This window comes from Pundamilia nyererei, unplaced genomic scaffold, assembly GCF_000239375.1.
Source record: "Pundamilia nyererei isolate P.nyererei 1_Seehausen unplaced genomic scaffold, PunNye1.0 scaffold00022, whole genome shotgun sequence".
Lineage (NCBI taxonomy): Eukaryota > Metazoa > Chordata > Actinopteri > Cichliformes > Cichlidae > Pundamilia > Pundamilia nyererei.
The window spans coordinates 3,273,454-3,292,061 of record NW_005187423.1 but is presented as its reverse complement, the minus strand read 5'-3'; the positions used below and the strand labels follow the sequence as shown (position 1 = coordinate 3,292,061).

The 18,608-nt window shown below is 42.5% G+C and overlaps 1 protein-coding gene across 3 annotated transcripts in view; it reads left to right on the top strand.

Moving 5' to 3' along the window:
• Positions 1-18,608, top strand: part of znf827 (zinc finger protein 827) — a 73,237-nt gene that overhangs the window by 9,155 nt on the left and 45,474 nt on the right. For all 3 annotated transcript variants that reach the window (XM_013909284.1, XM_005726949.1, XM_005726948.2), the window contains exon 2: positions 14,948-16,225. In XM_013909284.1, the coding sequence (XP_013764738.1) occupies positions 14,948-16,225 (1,278 nt within the window). The remainder of the gene's footprint in view (positions 1-14,947; positions 16,226-18,608) is intronic.

Here is an 18,608-nt window from a genome sequence, read left to right as displayed (position 1 = left end):
GGTAGGAACCAGGACCAATCCTGATTAGTGTCCCTGTCCTAAGTGACAGGCTAAAATCCAAGCAAGCACTGCCTTGGGCGCCTCTGCCAAACAGCCTTCAAACCAATACCACCATATAAAAAAAGACACCCCCCACCACCTACCCCCCATTCGCAAGATTCCCTCCCTCCCCCTCGTCCTCCTCGCTCCTCTGCTCATTCTCCCCTGCCGTCCTTTCTGAGTGTCTCTAATAGATGCTGTCTCCATCGCTCTAACACACTGTTCTCTCACATACATGCATACATGCACATATAGAATTACCTCTCACTCTTCCCTCCTCTCCACCTCACACCAGAGCTTGCTTTGTATCCCTGGGTGGACTGGCTGCTATAGAGCCAAGTGTCCCTTTTGCCAGTAGGGTGATTTACAAACAATACATGGACGCTGTACACACTCCCACCTTCCACCCTCCTACACTCTCTCACTTCTCTTCCACAGACACACAATCACCTCTGTGAGGAGCTTCAGTATGCCAGAAAACTACGCAGCAGGGTGATGGCCTGTTCTTTTCACACTTGTTCTAAAGAATGTACCCTGGCTTCTTCTGAAAGTTAGCGCAACACGCACGCCTCGGTTTGAACGAGGTTAGTTTGTTTTAAGCGGAAGAAAAATTGGTGGCGTCTGACTTGTGTGTCAAGTGGCTTATTATTGGTCGTTTTCAGCACCACATGAAATGATAATCTGCGCTCCATTTGTGACAATTTTGCCTCATGCAGACAAGCAAATGCGTGAGGAATTTGTGTATTTCATTTGAGGAGTTGGGATGCTGTTGCAAGTTTGGAAATTAGTATACTTCAAAACCTTAGTATTTGTCACTAATTCCTGTGTACGTTATAACTGTAAACCAACCGAAGCTCATCACTCTGCTTCTGTACTTCACACGTTACAATAATATGTGAATTGTGATCGATCATGAAGCGGATGATCTAAAGCGTGATTGCCAGTGTGACTGGGCCTTTTACTTCACTGCACTTTGTACTAGGAAGAATTATTACAAGTTGTACTTTGTTTTGTAGTATAAAATTTTTTTTTTTGGGGGGGGGGGGGTTAGTCATTTTCATATATAATTCATATATAATAATTTTTATTTCTTTCAGTGTTTTTTTTTTTAAAAATTATTATATATTTGCTTTATTTTGCTATGCTTGTCTACAGTAATGTAAATGGTAAATGGCCTGTATTTGTATAGCGCTTTATTAGTCCCTAAGGACCCCAAAGCGCTTTACACAACCAGTCATCCACACATTCACACACTGGTGATGGTAAGCTACATTGTAGCCACAGCCACCCTGGGGCGCACTGACAGAGGCGAGGCTGCCGGACACTGGCGCCACCGGACCCTCTGACCACCACCAGTTGGCAACGGGTGAAGTGTCTTGCCCAAGGACACAACGACCGAGACTGTCCAAGCCGGGGCTCGAACCGGCAACCTTCCAATTACAAGGCCCACTCCCAAGTAAGAGGCCCAAACGAGGACATTACCCATGATCTGTCATATGACACTATATTAAGGTGGTTAAACTAAGGAGCTGGGCCAATGTGTGTCTCTGAATTATGATGTTTGTTTGTAGTTACATCAGACTGTGTTTCTTCCAGGTGCTTTGTCATCCGGTTTGTAAATGGATGGTTTATTAAATGTGAGCATTTTCAGAATGTACTTGCTCTTCTTTACTCTAAAAATAACACAAATGGATCATTATGCTATATTTCGAACCACTTGTGATCAAATTGGGCTGAGCGCATGTGGCCCATGAACTGAAATGAGTTTGATTAATGTTGTTCTTAAGTCAGTTATTCCTAATTAAATAATAGTGATGCTGTTAAAGCCCTGCTCTTGAATTGCTTATGACTTTTTTTCTCTCCCCCCAAAAATGAAAGGTTTGCGTTTTGGCTGACTTCACATAGACCTGCCATCTGGCTTTTCTCCACAAAAAAATGGAGTACTAAATTATGGTTCATAAATTTAGTTTTTGCATAGAGTCCGGCTGTATTGAGATTAAAGCCATATTGCAGTGCCTTACCCAAAGGAGGACTACAAGTAGACTATAGCAATGCAAATTAGAAAAAATGGTCTATAAAACAATATATTGCAACATAAAACAAAATAAAGTTGGCTCCTTCCATACCTCTTTAACCAAATAGCAATTTCGGCTTGTCAGTAGTTTTATTATTGCTGGGATTAGATGATTACTTACTGACATCTAGTTTTTAAAGACCTCAACCTGTTCAAATTTGTGGAAATTGTTATTTTGCCGTGAAATTTACACAGAGCCACGCAAAGAAACAAACCACTAAATTATATTTAGGGAAACCAAACCGCAAAGGTGCTGAATAGTAAATTTGAACCTTGACATTTGGCACTTCTCTTTAAAAGCTGTGGCGTTATCACATTTGGAGCAGTGAACAATAGTTATAGCTTTTGATGGTTTTTCTTATTCATTTTGTATAGAACACCCCATATAATTACTTTAACTGATAAGAGGGGTTTTGTACAGCCTTGTCAGACTTGAGATGTTCTTTTCAAATGGCTGCTTAGATTATTTACCAGCGCGCATAAAGCAGATTCAGTAGAAAAGCATGACTCATCCCTACTAAAAACACTACAAGCAAAGAAGATGCCATTCATATTAAAATAAAAAATTGGCACAAAGCGTGACAGTTAAAATCATCAACTGACCCACGGCCGCTAAGAAGTTGACACAGCCCTCTTAATTGTTTAAACCAGAGCCCTGAAAATCCAAATATCCTGGCTTAATTTCTCTCTTTTTTTCTTTTTTAAAATTAGTCAGTTAAACCCTCTCCTAGCTCGAATGTCCTTCTTTGTTGTTTTTATGTATCTAGCCAGAGTCAAGTCTATTCAAGTGGCTAGTGTTTCAGTAGCAACATGTTAAGTCAAGGACATTCAACATGTATGGCATATTTTGCATCCATATCATAGCTTTGTAAATGATCTCAGGTTTTAATTTAACATAACATACACAAAATATCCACCACTATAGGAAGCAAGTTCATCCACTGAACAGTAAGCGTGTTTTTGTATCCTTTACTCCTTTTTATTTGATGAGCGTAATCGCGGCAGCTACGTTTATCTGACATTAATGATATTAACAAAGTGACAGTCATGTCTTTGCAGTTTAGCTTCTGTTGACACTTTTGAAACTTTTGAAGCTCATTATGAAGGGAAGTCTTTGATCAAGGACTAATGATTATCTGATAGGCAGTCAGCATTTGCACCTTACGTTCGTGTGCAGTTAGAGAACTCGTTTCCACTGCGCCTGCACTGGTGGCAGCTAGCTAATTGTTATTTGTGCTAAAATTGTAGGGTAAAGGTAAACTACTTAGACAGTTTTATATTTGTAAACTGGTCTACATTAGTAGAAATGTACATTTCAGATTTGGATTCATCCCTCCATAACACCTGCTGCCACTGATTTCTCAGTCCACTTATAACTCTTTTCCACAATCCAAGTCCCACTTAAGTGTGGGTGGGGCTGTCACAGCAAAGTGGCCTGAAAGTCTTTTTGTATGTGACACAAACAAAACACAACAATGGAGGACATTGAGGCGATGGTATACTTGCTGCTCAAAAAAATCTGTACCTTGGCATTACTGCAGTGTTGGTTTGTGTGTAGCCATTTCCATCGGTTTCAAAAATGGCAAATTTGATTTTTGTAAAGTAGTCGATCTCATGACATGCACTCTGTTTATGTCGCAAACCTTAAAAACAAGTCCAGTTGAGTCAAGTCGAGTAGGTGCTAGTGGAAAAGAGGTATTTTTGTATAATTTGGCATACCTCAACCTTTTCTTCCTGTTTCCCTTCCTTCTTGACAACCACCCTTCCACTGACACCATCTCTGATGAGGCCTCAGTGAGCAGTAGATGGGTTAAATGAAGGTTCGACCCCATCTCTCAGAGCCGATGTGAGTTTTTCACTGGATTTTTTTCCCCCCTTATTACTTAAGGACAGGACATTGAAGTACTGTTGCCTTTCAGTTAACTATTTGTAGATAATTGGCATCTTGTTACAATGTTTGAATAGCTGAGTATGCAAAAGTCACCACAATCATTCCTTCCTGGGCATCAGGCGGCATTGATGGTATAAATGGAACGATACCATCTATATGTTGTTTCAGAGCTCTCAGTTTACTAAATTAGGATCTAGAAAGATGAGCTGTGGAGCAGACAATAATGGTAAGAGCTTTTAATAAGGCGCAGTAACATAAAGCATTCGTCAGAGTAAGACGAGGTTGCGGTTGCAAGACATTTAAAATGCATGTGCCAGTATAATGGCCTGCTCTCACAGAATGGACAGGTTCTCAGCAGGGCTTGCATCTAGCCTTCTATACCATCTGAACAGCTGTAAACAATATACACAGATGTTTAGGAAACTCCAAAAAACAAACCATTTACTTGATTCGTTTTCCAGAATATTGATAAAATGATTGAATGGAATGATTTGCATTCTCGTTTCATCAATGCAGTTTCAACACCTCACATTACCTGCTCTGGATTCATAGTGCCAAATATCTAGCAGCACGTGCTTTGGCCCAGACGCACATTGAAAAAAGCAACATATTTACGGACATATTTATGTGCGACTGTGGCTCAGGGGGTTGGGAAGCGCATCTGTAACCAGAAGGTCGCTGGTTCGATCCCCGGGCTCTCTGTCCTGGTCGTTGTGTCCTTGGGCAAGACACTTCACCTACCGCCTACTGGTGTTGGCCAGAGGGGCCGATGGCGCTTCTGTCAGTCTGCCCCAGGGCAGCTGTGGCTACAACCGTAGCTTGCCTCCACCAGTGAGTGAATGAATAGTGGCATTGTAAAGCGCTTTGGGTGCCTTGAAAAGCGCTATATAAATCCAATCCATTACTGATTTCAGATCATCGAAATCGGCGTGTCTAGTCTGCACAATAACACACGAATGCAACACACTAACTAGAGTTTTTCTCATTCTTCTTTTTTTCCCCAGCGCTTTTCTTTGTCAACCTTTTCAAGACAGGAAGGAAAAAAAAGTCTTAAAATGCAATAACCTTGAGAGTGTTTGATAGTATAGGCATGGTGATTAGAAAATGCCTGCCTTTTGCCCACTCAGTTGAGAAGCGATTTGACAGTTTCATGTGGAATAGATGTTTCACATATTCTAAGCTGGTTCTTTGAACAGTGACAGATAGCAGACCCTGGCCTGTTCTCACTGGGTACTTCAGTTAGTATACAAGCCTGAGCTGTTTATTGTTATAATGATCAGTTTTAACATTTAGTGGGGTATTTTCGGTTTTCAATTACAGATGGTGTTCTGAAGTGTGTGCGTGTGTGTGCATTTTTGGGGCATTATTAACTCATATGAAGTTAAACTAAATTGGTTTTCATTTAGCAGAAAATAATTTATATTTCTAGTAGAAATATGGGCCAATATACTGGCAGATATTCACCTGGTTGACTGCTTCAGCCTATTGATGAATGCTGATGGTGACTGATGTTTGTCTGTTGTCACATCAGTTTTGTGTTGTACAGATGCAGTGCTTGATATTTGTGCAGCGGGCTACAAAGACCTCTGAAATGATGTGTGTGTGTGTGTATGTGTGTGCTTTCATTTATCCATTTCTTAAACTGTTTCCTTTACAAGATTAAAGGTTGTCTCATGAGTTTGATGATTTTTAATTTGTGCTTAATCAAAGATTGTATAATAAAGGGCTAAAAGTGTTGATATATCCCTAGTTTAGAACAAAGTTTGTTAAGCCAAACTTTCACACTTCTTTTAAGTACATTCATTTATGATACTTATGTTCAGCTGTCATAAGCAACTGCTTATATAAACTTTGCACATTGTCAGTAGAATCAAGTCAAGACCTATGTGTTTGTATGGGGTTTTTTTTCTCCAAACGATATATAGGATTGGAGAGTATTTGTATTGAAATAACTTGATGTTGAGCTACATAAAGCTTTTCTCGAATAAAGCTGGCCATTGTTTGCGTAAGTCGTCTCTCGTCGATCCCAGAAGTTCTCCTGCAGCACAGAGTGAGACACATTGCCTGTGAAACAACAAAGGAACAACTTCACATGTTATAACGACATGCGTGGCAGCATTGGCAAAGTTCATTGATTTGTGGAAATAACACACTTGAAAAGAAATCAGTCTTTTCAAAACCACCCTGTCTCTGCTGGCAAAACCAGTCACTTTGACCTCATAGAAAGCACAAATTGTCTCCTCACTTTTGTGCTATAACACGTAACATCAGATCCAAACTAACCTGTTAAAATACAAAGGTCACGCATGAACACAAGCGAACCAATCAGCAGTGTGTTTCAAGCTAAAATGACTGTTTTTCTTGTCGGGATCCTATGTTTTGTGTATGTCTGCCTGCCTGCCTGGGGGGCCGTGCCAACTGCCATCAAAAGGTAATGTGCACTGTGACGATTAAGCAGGAATCTCATACTGCATTAAAAACAGTCACTGAAATGTTTGCTCTTTTAAACATCATAATTAAATATATAAGAAGGATTTGCTTCTGAGAAAACGACTGCTTTTAAATATGAATGTTGGACATTTGCGTTCTCACATGCACCTTTTGTTGGTTATTATTTAGAGTTCAGGGCTACAGCTTTATGCAGGACCCTGTACAGTTCACGTTAAACTCGGACACCATCTGACCGCCTCTAACCCCAAAAGGAGTGAAGTATTTGCCCCGGGTGTTGCTCCTTTTTATGTTTTTGCACCATTTTAGTGTCACATTGACTTTTTTTTTTGCATTTTAAGTTGACTTTTAAAGTGACTATAATAAAGATTTCTTTCCTTTAGGGATGAACTTGTAATGTTTCAGCTTAAAGCTGCAGCATGTAATACATACGTCTCCCTCCAGCAGTTTAGGCACATAGCTTCGAGTACACATCTGAGGTTATGAGCAAGAACTTTTTTTTTTTCTTTTCTACGTGAGATGCTAAAAATGGAAGGGAAAAATAAACCAGGATGTAAAGTGCACTTCATCTGCATTGAGGAATTTCAGAGGTCTCGGGCTCTCAGTCGTCTCATTCTCTTCCAAGAACACTTCTCCTTCCTGTTTCACCTCTGGCATGCCGCCCAAAGTACCCACAAACCACGGAGGCCAAGGCCGAAAATACACAGATGGTAATTTGCGCTACATTTCAATACGACTCAACCACCATTATATATAGCACTGCTGTCTGAACCCTGATCCCTACTGAGAGTATCACCTCACCTCAGATTCCAGCTGAAAGATGGGCTCTTTATGTCTTTGTCACAGACACAAACACTTGGGTGGAATAGTGCAGGTAGCTGGAGAGGCGTCGATTCCGGATTTTTATCATTTTTGAACTGAATATCTGAATGTCTAATGTTAATCTTCATTAATACATGGGATGACATGTCATGTAAAGACATCGTGTTACTATAGGGTGAATATCTTGTTCCTAAAAAAAAAAAAAAAATTCTAACCCGTGACCCCTGAGGGAATGTTTTGGTTTGGGTCCCTCAGTTCGCTTGGAGGAGAGGATGGCTGTAATAAAAAGTTGATTTGTAGCTGTGCTTGTATCCTATGATAAAATGTTTGTGTCCAGATGAGAGTGGTTTCTTCCAGGATGATGATGCCTTCATCTGTGCAGTAGGGCTGAACGATTATGGAAAATAATCTAATTGCGATTTTTTGCCCCAATATTGCGATTGCGATGCGATATGCGATTATTTTTTAAGGTCTTTGTCTTCTGTATTATTAAACAAAGACAAGCAATACATCATATAGTATGGCCAATACTATATTACATTAATTTTAAACTGTTCTTTCCTGGAAGACAGACCTCTGTTATGATGACATGAGGTGATGCATGAATTGATGACTGACATTTTTATTTAACTTCTTCAATCACAACAGTATATTTGAACATACACAATAGTTTATTTTTAGCTTACAAACATCTGAGCATAAAGTGCTGACAAGGAACCCTGGTGTAAACATTAAAATGAAAGTCAGTACAATGTGCAGATTGCAGAAATATACATAAAAAAAATCAGTGGCTTTACCACACTCAGTTTTTCGACATCTGTGAACTACTAGACAGTCATTCAATTAAAAAATAATATTAAATAAATAAAACTAATAAATAAAAAATGCACACATCTTACTGATCTCTGCAGTCAGTAACATTACACATAAAGTGCAAACATAATAGCAATTGTATAAACACACACACAAACACGCCTTTAAAATTTAAAGGCGTGAAATTGGACGGTCTAGCCTTCTGATTAGCGTCACCGCTGTCTCGGTGGAGTTTAATAAACTCGGCCGTCTGCTTCTTGCTATCTAAAATATAACCAGACACTGGTGTAAATTCTCGACTGTCTCATACTTCTGTTTAATCAGTTTTCTGTTTGACGTTTAGTCAGCTGTGTGAAAACCAAGGAGGAACCCACCCGGGGGATTAATAAAGTTTTATTTTATCTAATCTAATAACTTTAATCTCAGCCAAACCGATTTACTCACGAACAAACAAAACACTGAAAAAAGCCCAACAATAACGTTTTTAGGTTGTCTAAGTGACTTATATATTACGTTTAACCCGAGCAGCGAAACTCCGCGGTGATCTGAAAATGATGTGCCGGGAGTTGTGCCGTTCTTGGCCGCATCAGTAATCCTCGAGCTCTCGGCTAGCTGTCGAGCTAGCCGGAGGGTAGCAGACGCCTCTGAAAACGTCGAAGCACTTTTGCAAATATGGGATATCTTGCTAAACCGAGCAGATATTTGATGTTTACACAGCTACTTTCTCGCCTGAAAATATGTTAAAAGTTTATTTTGTGACCCAGAAAGATTAGTATGAGTAATTTTAAAACTTAGTAGCGGCCGCCATTGCTGGAAACTGGAGTTTGGCTGGGCCGCGCTATGAATTCTGGGATATGGTAGTAATTTGGACAGCCTTCGGCGCGTCGCTGTGACGTAATCGGTCTACAAATGCGGCCTCAGGAGGATGCAGCCCATGAATTTGGACATGTCCAGAGTATAATCGCAGCCTTTGCGGTTAGAAAATTGCACTTGATCATGTCGCGATATTATCGCAAATGCGATATATCGTTCAGCCCTACTGTGCAGAGCATCAGGGCTCACTGATGAAACTATGATCTCATCTTAGTTGAACATGGACACGGTGGTGTCCTCCATCACATTCTCCTCCACATTGTTGAATCACCACGAGAAAATTAGTTGATCAGTCCTTACAGTAGATTTCTAGAAACTAGTCACTTTATGATGGTCTTTCTATTTGTTTAAAACTAGTTATTTAACATGTAAAAACTAGACTAGTTAAATGGCAAGAGGTCCATAACATGATTTTAAAAAAAATAGGCATCTAAATGGGGCGTGTGCAAACTAATAATGTAATGTAATAAAAGAAAAGTGCACAGCTGACATGACTCTGTAGAGGAACATACAAATAAACACAATGCATGCAAAAGCAGTGCAGAGGCCACCTTCGTCTCTGGTCCCAAGCTCATTAAGGATGGATTGAGGGCAAAGTGGAAAACTATCCTGTGGTCAGTGCACAGTTTAAAAGCCAGCACTAGTGATATAGTAGCAATAGTATGGGGGTGCATCAGTGTATTTAGCACGGGTAACTAGCGCATCTATGAAGGCACCAGAAGGATACATGCTTGTTTTAACAATGCAGCGCCAAACAACGCTGTAATCGGCCTGCTTACAGGGAAGCTCTGATCTATGACATGGTTCAGGGTTTGTTTGTTTTTTCTGTTGTGAGCCATAGTACTGTCAAAAGTACAAAAACATGTGTATACATAATCTAAGTAAGTTAGTCTCAGCAAAGTGCACAAATACAACTATGTTAAAACAAATTAATTGCTGATGATTTTTTTTTTTAATTAGTTCGATATAATCGTGATTAAAAATGGTGCACGGCAAGCAACATCTTTGGTTATTATACATTTGATCATCCATACATGAAATTAAAACCAGCGTGCGAGATTAACTAGTGACACTAGAAAGGACTAGGATAGGACAGCAGTGCTGTGATTAATTGTTCGAAAAATAGTTAGATGGATCATTACACTATCACTTTCTTTTCTAGCACAGGCTTGGGTTGGGTTTTTTTCTGTAGCTAAAATTTCCAGATGTTCCATAAATGCCTCAAATGTGAACCTAAGAAGATCTAATGCGAACTAAGGTCACGTTAAAAGTGAATTCTAGAAATAGGTGTGTTTTTATTTGTATTTTTTTTTTTAGCACTACACAACAAATGCCTCCTTTTCTCACCTCCATCGCCTTTGCTTTGAATAATGCTGGCATTAAATTCAGTGATCATTTTTATTAAAATCATTTGGACATTATTTTATCAATTAAACAGATGTTTAAAATGATTTCCAAGTCAATGTTTTCTGTTTCAGTTGACATCATTTTTCACACTGTTGCCACTTTTTTTCCCCTTTTGTTTTGGAACCGAGCTGGAATTTTAAGAAGTCCCATTAAACAGCCCTGCCCCTGTTTGACACTACAGATTATTTTAAGATTGTTAAGCGGTGGTGTTGCTTAACATAAAGGACAGGCACAGTCTTACAAGTTCATTTAATGTAAATAGGAGGCATACTGTCCTGTATGACATTTCGCCTCAGTAATCACTGGTATTGCCTGTCGCCTTGTTGGTTGTCATGTTTCATCAACTTCCTAATGGAAACAACACGATGAATAAACTCGATGGAGTGATGGTCATGTTGCTCCTGCAAAGGAACATCAATATTCAACCGATTTACAGATGTGTCCTTACTCTAAACACATGACACCTTTCTTTTTCTTTAAACCTTTGATTTTATATTCAAAAATGGGAAATGGCAAAAGAGCCAGGATCTGGATTTGTAAAAATTTAATTGATTTTTTTTTTATTTATTTATTTTTTTACATTTTTAATATAAGATTTGTCTGTTTAGAAAGGTACTGACTTACATGTGTTTTACACTTGTTGACGTTGAATCAAACGTAAGTCTAATGTTTCTAATAAATGTCAATGAAGTATTGTGTTAACATTCGGTTAAATCATTACTCCTGCAGTCTTCTCTTGCTGTTATTCTTCTTCAAAGTGAAAACTTTTATAAAATTGGTTGGTGTTTGGGAAAAAGACACGCATAAAGTAAAGTATATGACAAAGTGGCTAACATCCTGGTTACACAACTGAGACTACTTTACTGATTACAGGTAATAATGAATAACAAAATAAGTAATTTCTACTTTTTTTCTTTTCTTTTTTTCTTTTTTTTTTCTTAATTCGGGGGGGGATGATTTTGACATAGATCAAGCAAGTGAGAGTTTGTGGAAAAAGGAAAGGGAGGTGATCCTGATCCACTGTGTTCCAATTAATGGAATTACCTTCCTCCTTGGGAGGACTGTTAGTCATTTGCAGAGACGTGAAGCAGTCAGTAGTGCATCTCTCCCACCATATTGTCCAGCGAGCACTAATAAGGTAGCCCTGACCGCCGGGCTTGCTCATTAGCATAGCCCGCGGCTGTGGCAACCCCCGCCAGGGTCCAGCCGGACACTTAATTACTGCCCCGGCTCCTTCTTCACCACATCCATACTCCCTGCCTTCCTTCCTATGGCCTCACCCTGTGCCCTACCTCCTTAACCCAAGCACACATACCACGATGAGCCTCCCAGTCTTAGCAGGAACGAGAGGCTAATCATTTTGGTGATGTAAATGTGATGGCTCTAGTCTCGGTATGTTGTGACAGTCTTTCATGTTATTTCACTTTGTAGGGCTTTGCGGTCAGCAGTCTGTGCGATTTTTAGTGATTCCCTGACCTGCACTATCCTCCTCTCTCTAGCTCTTGTTCCTTCTCTCTCTCTCATTCTTATATTAGCTCATGGGCACGACTCTCCTTTTGACATCAGCGCAGTATTGATGCACCCCCTTCCAACCTTAATCGGCTAATGGCCTCCTCTTCTTGCCTGCCCAGTCAGATCAGCCCCTCCCTTTTTGCCATCTCTCTATCTGTCCCTTCCTTCCTTCACTGTCCCGTCTCCTCTCCCCCCCTACCCCGTTCAGGCCTGGGGTCGGGGAGGCCAATATTCATGCCTGGCTAAGCAACAGAGTAGCTTTGTGTGTGTAAGAGAGAGAGGAAAAAGGAGAGGGAACATGTTAGTCAGCAGCCTCGCAGAAGTCATGTGGTCGGTGACCTCTTGACCTACCTTTTACTCTAGTGTCCTGCTCTTCTCTCCTTTCTCTAATTCACACGCCTTCCTTTTATATATTTACTTATTTTTTTTAACTAGTGATCTTTCTGTGCGACAAGGTTAGCTGAAATATAGCTGGCACACGGTCTGTACGTCTACATCTGAGCACGAAAGCACACACATGCGTGCACAACCCTCTGACCTGGAAAAGCCTCAGCCAAAATAATCCTGCCAAGTTCACAACTGGAGATTGTTGACAGCTCTGTGTGGTGAAACAATGAACAACTCCACTACCTGGAAGGTCCAACTGTTTTTAGCTGTAGTTACGGGCTGTGAGCCTCCTGGTTTCTTCCTTTGACAGGTTAGCACAACAAATTTCTAAACACTGTACATGAAAATATTTTTATCTGCTCTGTGTGCATCTCTGGTCAAGCTCAACACTGTTTATTCTGGGAAGTCTTGAAGCCTTTGGCCCTCCCTTTAATGGAGTCTCAGGCTGGACTTGGACCCCTTTATAGGTCTGTCTTTGTCTGTCTATAATAAGGTGGCGCTATACATCTCAGTGGCCCAGAGAGAAAACTCCCTCCCGTTTTTGCCAGTGAATCATCCGTGTGTGAGTGATAACAGATCCAGACTGCTGAGCACCCCGCAGCTGTTTGTCTCAACATGCAAGTCATCCCCGCCATTACACCGCTAAATGGTTCCCTTTCAGTGGCAGACACTTGCCGCCTCGGCCAGTATCTCCATGCCTCCATCATCAAACCAGCCACCGTTGAGGAGCCGAAGCAGTTAAATGTGTATGTCAGGGGAAAAAGAAAAAAAGGAAAAGATAATCATGGGCAGGACTTTAGCAATTAAACGTGTGTTTGTTCTTCAAAGAATGTCTCAATGTGTACGATGGGCATGTAGCACTAGCTGTAAGTACAGAACTGGCATGAAGGCCCCTTAGAGCTGGTCTGGAGACCATGACCTTGGAAAATGTCATTCTGTCCACAGGGGTGGCTCGCCTGTGACACACAAAGCCATGGTAGTGAAGTGCGCACTGTAGCACTCAGGCAGAAGCCCAGTGGCTTAGTGTTGTGTGCAGCTGCACCTAACCCCGAGGTTTAAGATTGAACTTAGGCAGCAAGAAAGTTCAGCCTCAAAGCTGAGACCTCGGGTCAGTAATCTAGCGATTTCCCTCTAACCACATTACAGCCATTAGTGGCTCTTGCTGCTTTTCGCATGTCACATGGAAATGGGTCAAGCCCTGCCCTGCATGACTCACTGGCTCCTTCTCCCTCTGCCTCCCTTTATTCCTGTTAACCCTACTCCGGTGGTAAAATGGCTTCAAGCGGCATGGTAAATTGGGTTCACAATCGGTGCATTTTGGTGTTTTTCATTCACCTTAATAATAGTCTCAACAGACAAAGTGTCACACGAGCTCGTCAGTGCCATAAAGTGCGTCCTGTAATATCTTGTCAAGGTGAAGGCTACTAGGCATGTGGCTATAGGATGTTTGGAAAGCACTAAGGCTGATATTATAAGGTGATCCGTTGCTCTGCTTTTTGACATCTTCCTCTGTGTTACTGTAAAATGTAAGAAAGGAAGTGGGGATGTGTTTGAGATGAGAAGATATCTGGAAGTGTGCAGGCCCTGTTTGATATCTGTTGCAGAAGGAGAGTAGCGGTCACAGCGGGTTGTGATTGTGGTCACCTTTGCGGACCACAGCGAGCCATGCTGGCCAGATGTCAGCCATCTCTAATGATCCCTACAGGTTGCTGGGCTGGGTTGCCTGGCAACGATTTTGCCTTTGCCTGTAAACAAAGAGCGGACCCACCGGGCCTCAGCGAGGGTCGTGAAGGTGAACACAGCTTTGGTGTGCTTGGAAATGTATGTTGGTGTGTAAGACATCTTAAATGATATTTTCATTTTTGAGTGCCTGCTCTTCTAATGAATCTCAGCCAGTTTTTTGTTAAATGTTTCGTGAGCTTCGTGTGTTCAGTAACCCAAAGAGGAGGTGTCAGTTTTGACATTTTGTTTCACCCGGGCTTGGTGCATTTGACATATTCTTATGGAGGTTTGTTAATATGTATCAGGAATATTCACTTTTCTTTGTTCGCCCTTGTCTGGCAAGCTGTAATGTTTTGCTTATGAATATTGATACATGAAGTGTATATTAATGACCCTTGGTGACCTTAACCCTATCCTTATTGGCTCCCTGGTGGTATCCGCAGGCTCATGAATATTAATCTAGTTCTGTAACCTCCATTACCCTAATCTTTGCTGTCTAGCCTCCCAGAAGGACCCGTTGTCATGGTAACCCCTTTACTAGGCTCTTCCAGACCAAGGGTGGGAAAAATAAGGTTTAAAAAAAAAAAAAAAAGACAGAAAAATCTAAATTACTCAAACATCTTGGATGTGCCTTGTGACTGTATTAAAAAAAAAAAAAAAGAAGTTGAATTTGGGCTTTAAGTCTTTTTAGTTGTCTGCCTGCTTTTTCAGCTTTTAAAGGCTTTTTGACTCCCATTTAGGATTTTGCATTGTGTAGTTTGCTAATCTCTGCAGTGTAGAAGCCGGACTGTGAAAGCTTAACTGTCTTAAGCATCATAATTGTAAACCTAAGTTAGAGCTGTACGGCAATTGTTTAGCTGTGAAATAATCATCAGTCTTAACTGTTCGCTAAAGCAACCTTTGCCACAGTACTCACGCACTTTCATTAATTCTTCCTTTGGTTTCCTCTCCTCTTCCAGATGTGGACAGCAATGAGGAAGGAGGGCCTGATGGCACTGCTGTGGAGGAGGAAGGCTGGTTTGGGAACGCCTCTGACACGCGCTCAGAGTCGTCGTCTTTTGGAGACACCCAGGATGAGGTCCTCCTGCCCAGGGGCTCCTCTCCCGACGAACGACCTGGAGTCAGCGCTGGGTCTGGGGATCATGACACCTGCGGAGGTGACAGCTCGCTGGGTTGCCCCACGCCTGTCCATCGTGCCTCTTTGGAACTTCTTGGACTGGATGGAGGTGCATTCTCGGCCCAGGACACGCTCTCGTCTGTGGTATCGTCATTGTACGGCGAGGCAGCATCTCGAGCCCTGGGAAAGCCCCTCAGCAGCAACCTACGGCGCCTCCTAGAAGCTGGGTCGCTAAAACTCGACACCGGGGAGCTCCTGGGTCGGTCATCACGGGGAGGGGCTGGGGGCGACTCTCCTCCAATAGGTCTAGCCCCACCTTTGACACTCTCTCCATCTTCCCACCACGCCCAGCAGTTAAGTGCTCTTGCCCGAAAACTGGCCAGTAACAACAACAACAACAGTGGCTCAGCCTCACCGGCCTCCACAGCTCCTTCAGCCACCAACATCAAGCAAGAGCCCCTAGACCCCTTTAACTCTGTCACCCCAAGCAACGGCAGTGGCTTTGTATGGGCAGGTGTGGCAGATAAGTGGCCTCCAGCCAGCTGCTCCACGCCCTGCGGCTCCAGCCTGTCCCCGGACTCTGCAATCCAGAAGTTAAAAGCAGCAGCCAACGCTGTGCTTCAAGACAAGAACGCTGTGGCCTCCTCTTCAACGACATCTTCCTCCTCATCCACCTCTGCCTCATCTGCAGTGCCCACCCTGGGTGGGGGTGGTCGAGGAGACGATGTGGTGCGCTTCGATGCCTTTAACTCTCCGTTTAGCCCGCAGTCAGCTAGCTCCACCCTCGCTGCGCTCTCCAAGAAAGTCAGTGAACGGAGCCAAGCCTCGTCAACGGGCAGTGCTGCTACGGACCACCAAGCAGCGAGTTCCTTCCTCTCACTTGTGTCTATGACCTCCTCCGCTGCCTTGCTCAAAGAGGTGGCAGCCAGGGCAGCAGGAAACCTGCTGGCAGAGAAGAAAGACGGTTCCCCCTTGGCAACTACTGGGGTCCTCCAAGAGGACGTGAAGCCCCTGTTGGACAAGAACCAGAAAGCACCCACGCCCTCTACACCCAATCAGAGCCTAGAGTTGCTGTTGCCCTCTCCTCCTAAGGGCAGAGGGAAGCCCAGCAACCAAGCAGGTAATCTAAAAGCACAATAAAGGACTATAATAAGCATGGGAATCACTATAAGCATAATCAGATTAGTGAATTAATTAAAATAATGGTTGCACCAGTACGGTACAGTACAGTAGGTGCATAACTCCATATTTCTCTACTTAAAATATGTCGTTTTTTCTTCTTTAGCAAGAGAGACTTGCAAAATTATTAAAGTACACTCAAGTGTTAGATTGTGTTAAACACACAATCTGTCTGCTTAAAGTTAAACAAGACTGCTATGGTTGAATGTGCAAGCTCGTCTTACTGCAGCAGAAAATAATTCACGTCTTTTGACTGTCAGTTCAGTTTCTATATTTCCCCAGCCATCGTGTGGCCAAACATACAACACTATGAAATTCAAAGTCACACCGTTAGCAGTGCTAAATTATTACTTCGTTCTAAGGATGACTCCAAAAAGCGCGGACTCATGTCTCCTTTCCTTTTCGTGTAGCAGCGGCAGGTTCGCATGTCACCAAAAAAAAAGAAAGAAAAGAAATGCCGGCGGAGAAACAGAATTGTGAACTTCGGTGACATGTTTTCTCTAGTTTTGTAATGGTTTTGTTCTCACCTCACTGGCGCTGAAGCAGTGTGTAGTGTAGCCTCAGCTTAACTGTCAGCCGAGCAGAGAGCATAGCCGAGAGAAAACAGCTCTGGCTGGCCTTCTAGTCTGGGAAATGGTCTGTGGGCTCGACGGGGGGTTCCCGACTGAGACCTCACTGCCTTCCCAGACCAGCTCGTTTGTGCTCGGATGTGCGTGCTGCCAAAAGGGGGCCGTCAGTGTGTGCTCGGCACAGTGGGGAGCCCTGGAGTCCATATCCATCTCAGCAGCCTCCTCCTGGCTTCATACCCCACTAACCAGAGCCCTCTGCACTGATCAGCACAGCAGACTTAAGGCCAAACACATCATACTTTCCACTGACTGGATACAGATGCGTGCACTCTTTTTTTTTTTTCTTTTTTTCTTTTTTCTCCTTCACTCTTTCTTCTCTCCTCTCGTACACGCTGTCTCTCAGTTACTTACAAATGGGCACGCAGTATAATCTGTAAGAGCGTGCTCAGATGTAGACGTGCAACCCAAACAAGGGTGCACACACAGATCTCACTCTTGGACAGGCGGAGAGATGACTTCAAAGTGCAAGCTCCAGCTAAGTAGTCTTAAGGGAGAACAGAACGTTTTCAGGGAGATGGATGGGCACTTTTGAGGGATTGTGTCGCAACCCCGCCAAAACTAAAATGGCTGGATCAAATTGACTTCAGACAGATGAGGCAGTCGATGTAATATTCTGTGATCTGCATGCTAAAAAGGGGTCTGCTCTAACCCGGCATGCCGTCAAGGTCGAGCAGCACTGTAAAAAAAAAAAAAAAAAAAAATGCAGGTAGTTGTTTGGTCGCCAGACTGAAAAATGTGACCTTGATTATTGACTGTCGTGTCTTGTTTTATTGTAGACCCTCGCTAGTTCTGCTTTAAAACTGTATCACGCTGGCATGCTGTGCTTTCGTGTTTTAGGAAGAATCGACTCCCGTTTTTCTAACACGTGATTAGGCTTACACATGTTAAGCACTAAACACACACACTCTGCCTCCTGGTTTTATTTCTGCTTTGTTCGCCTCAACTTAGACTAAGCACAAGTCATTTCTGCATTGTGATCTCTGCTGTGCTTGGAGAGGTTGGGCCGCAGATGGTGGTTTATTGTTGCAAATAGGCAGTCTCGAGGTTTTACACCTCAGGTCAATGAATGGCTGAGCACAGTAATTTCACCAAACACTGATTACCAGATGTTTTTCAAGGAACGGCACTGGAATACTTATGAAGCCATCCTGACAGGCCCTTGTAGAATTTGTAATGCAATCATGCCTCTTTCTAATAAGACCAATTAAACAGTAATGGATGCCGGATATGAAGCCAACAACAATAATCGAGATACTAAAACATGCTAGAGTTTTTTGCTTTCATTGTTCCATCGCTTCCAGCTGGTGTTTCTCTCGTGATAGTTTTCATCATTAGGTGCGCAGACGTTGTCTCTCGCAGATCTGATCAGTGTCTGAGTAACTCCCTTATTAAAGAGGGGATTTGCATTTCTTTACAGTGGGATTGTCAAACATGGATCCTGCGGCTGAGAACAAGCCCACCGAACTGTCCATCCCTGATCCGCTAGGTGGCTTTGCAACGTATGAAGATCGTCGTTAACAAATCCAATTTGTTTTCAGCCAAATGCACTTAGTGCAGTCTTAGTGCAGTGGTGCCGGCATTATTACATATGGATCCTTTGAGATCAAATAGGATCAATACTTTTGGCAACCGTTGCAAGAGCTTGGTTCGCATTGCCGGCAATAAGTCGGACTCGTTCCCGGTGGGTGATGGGCT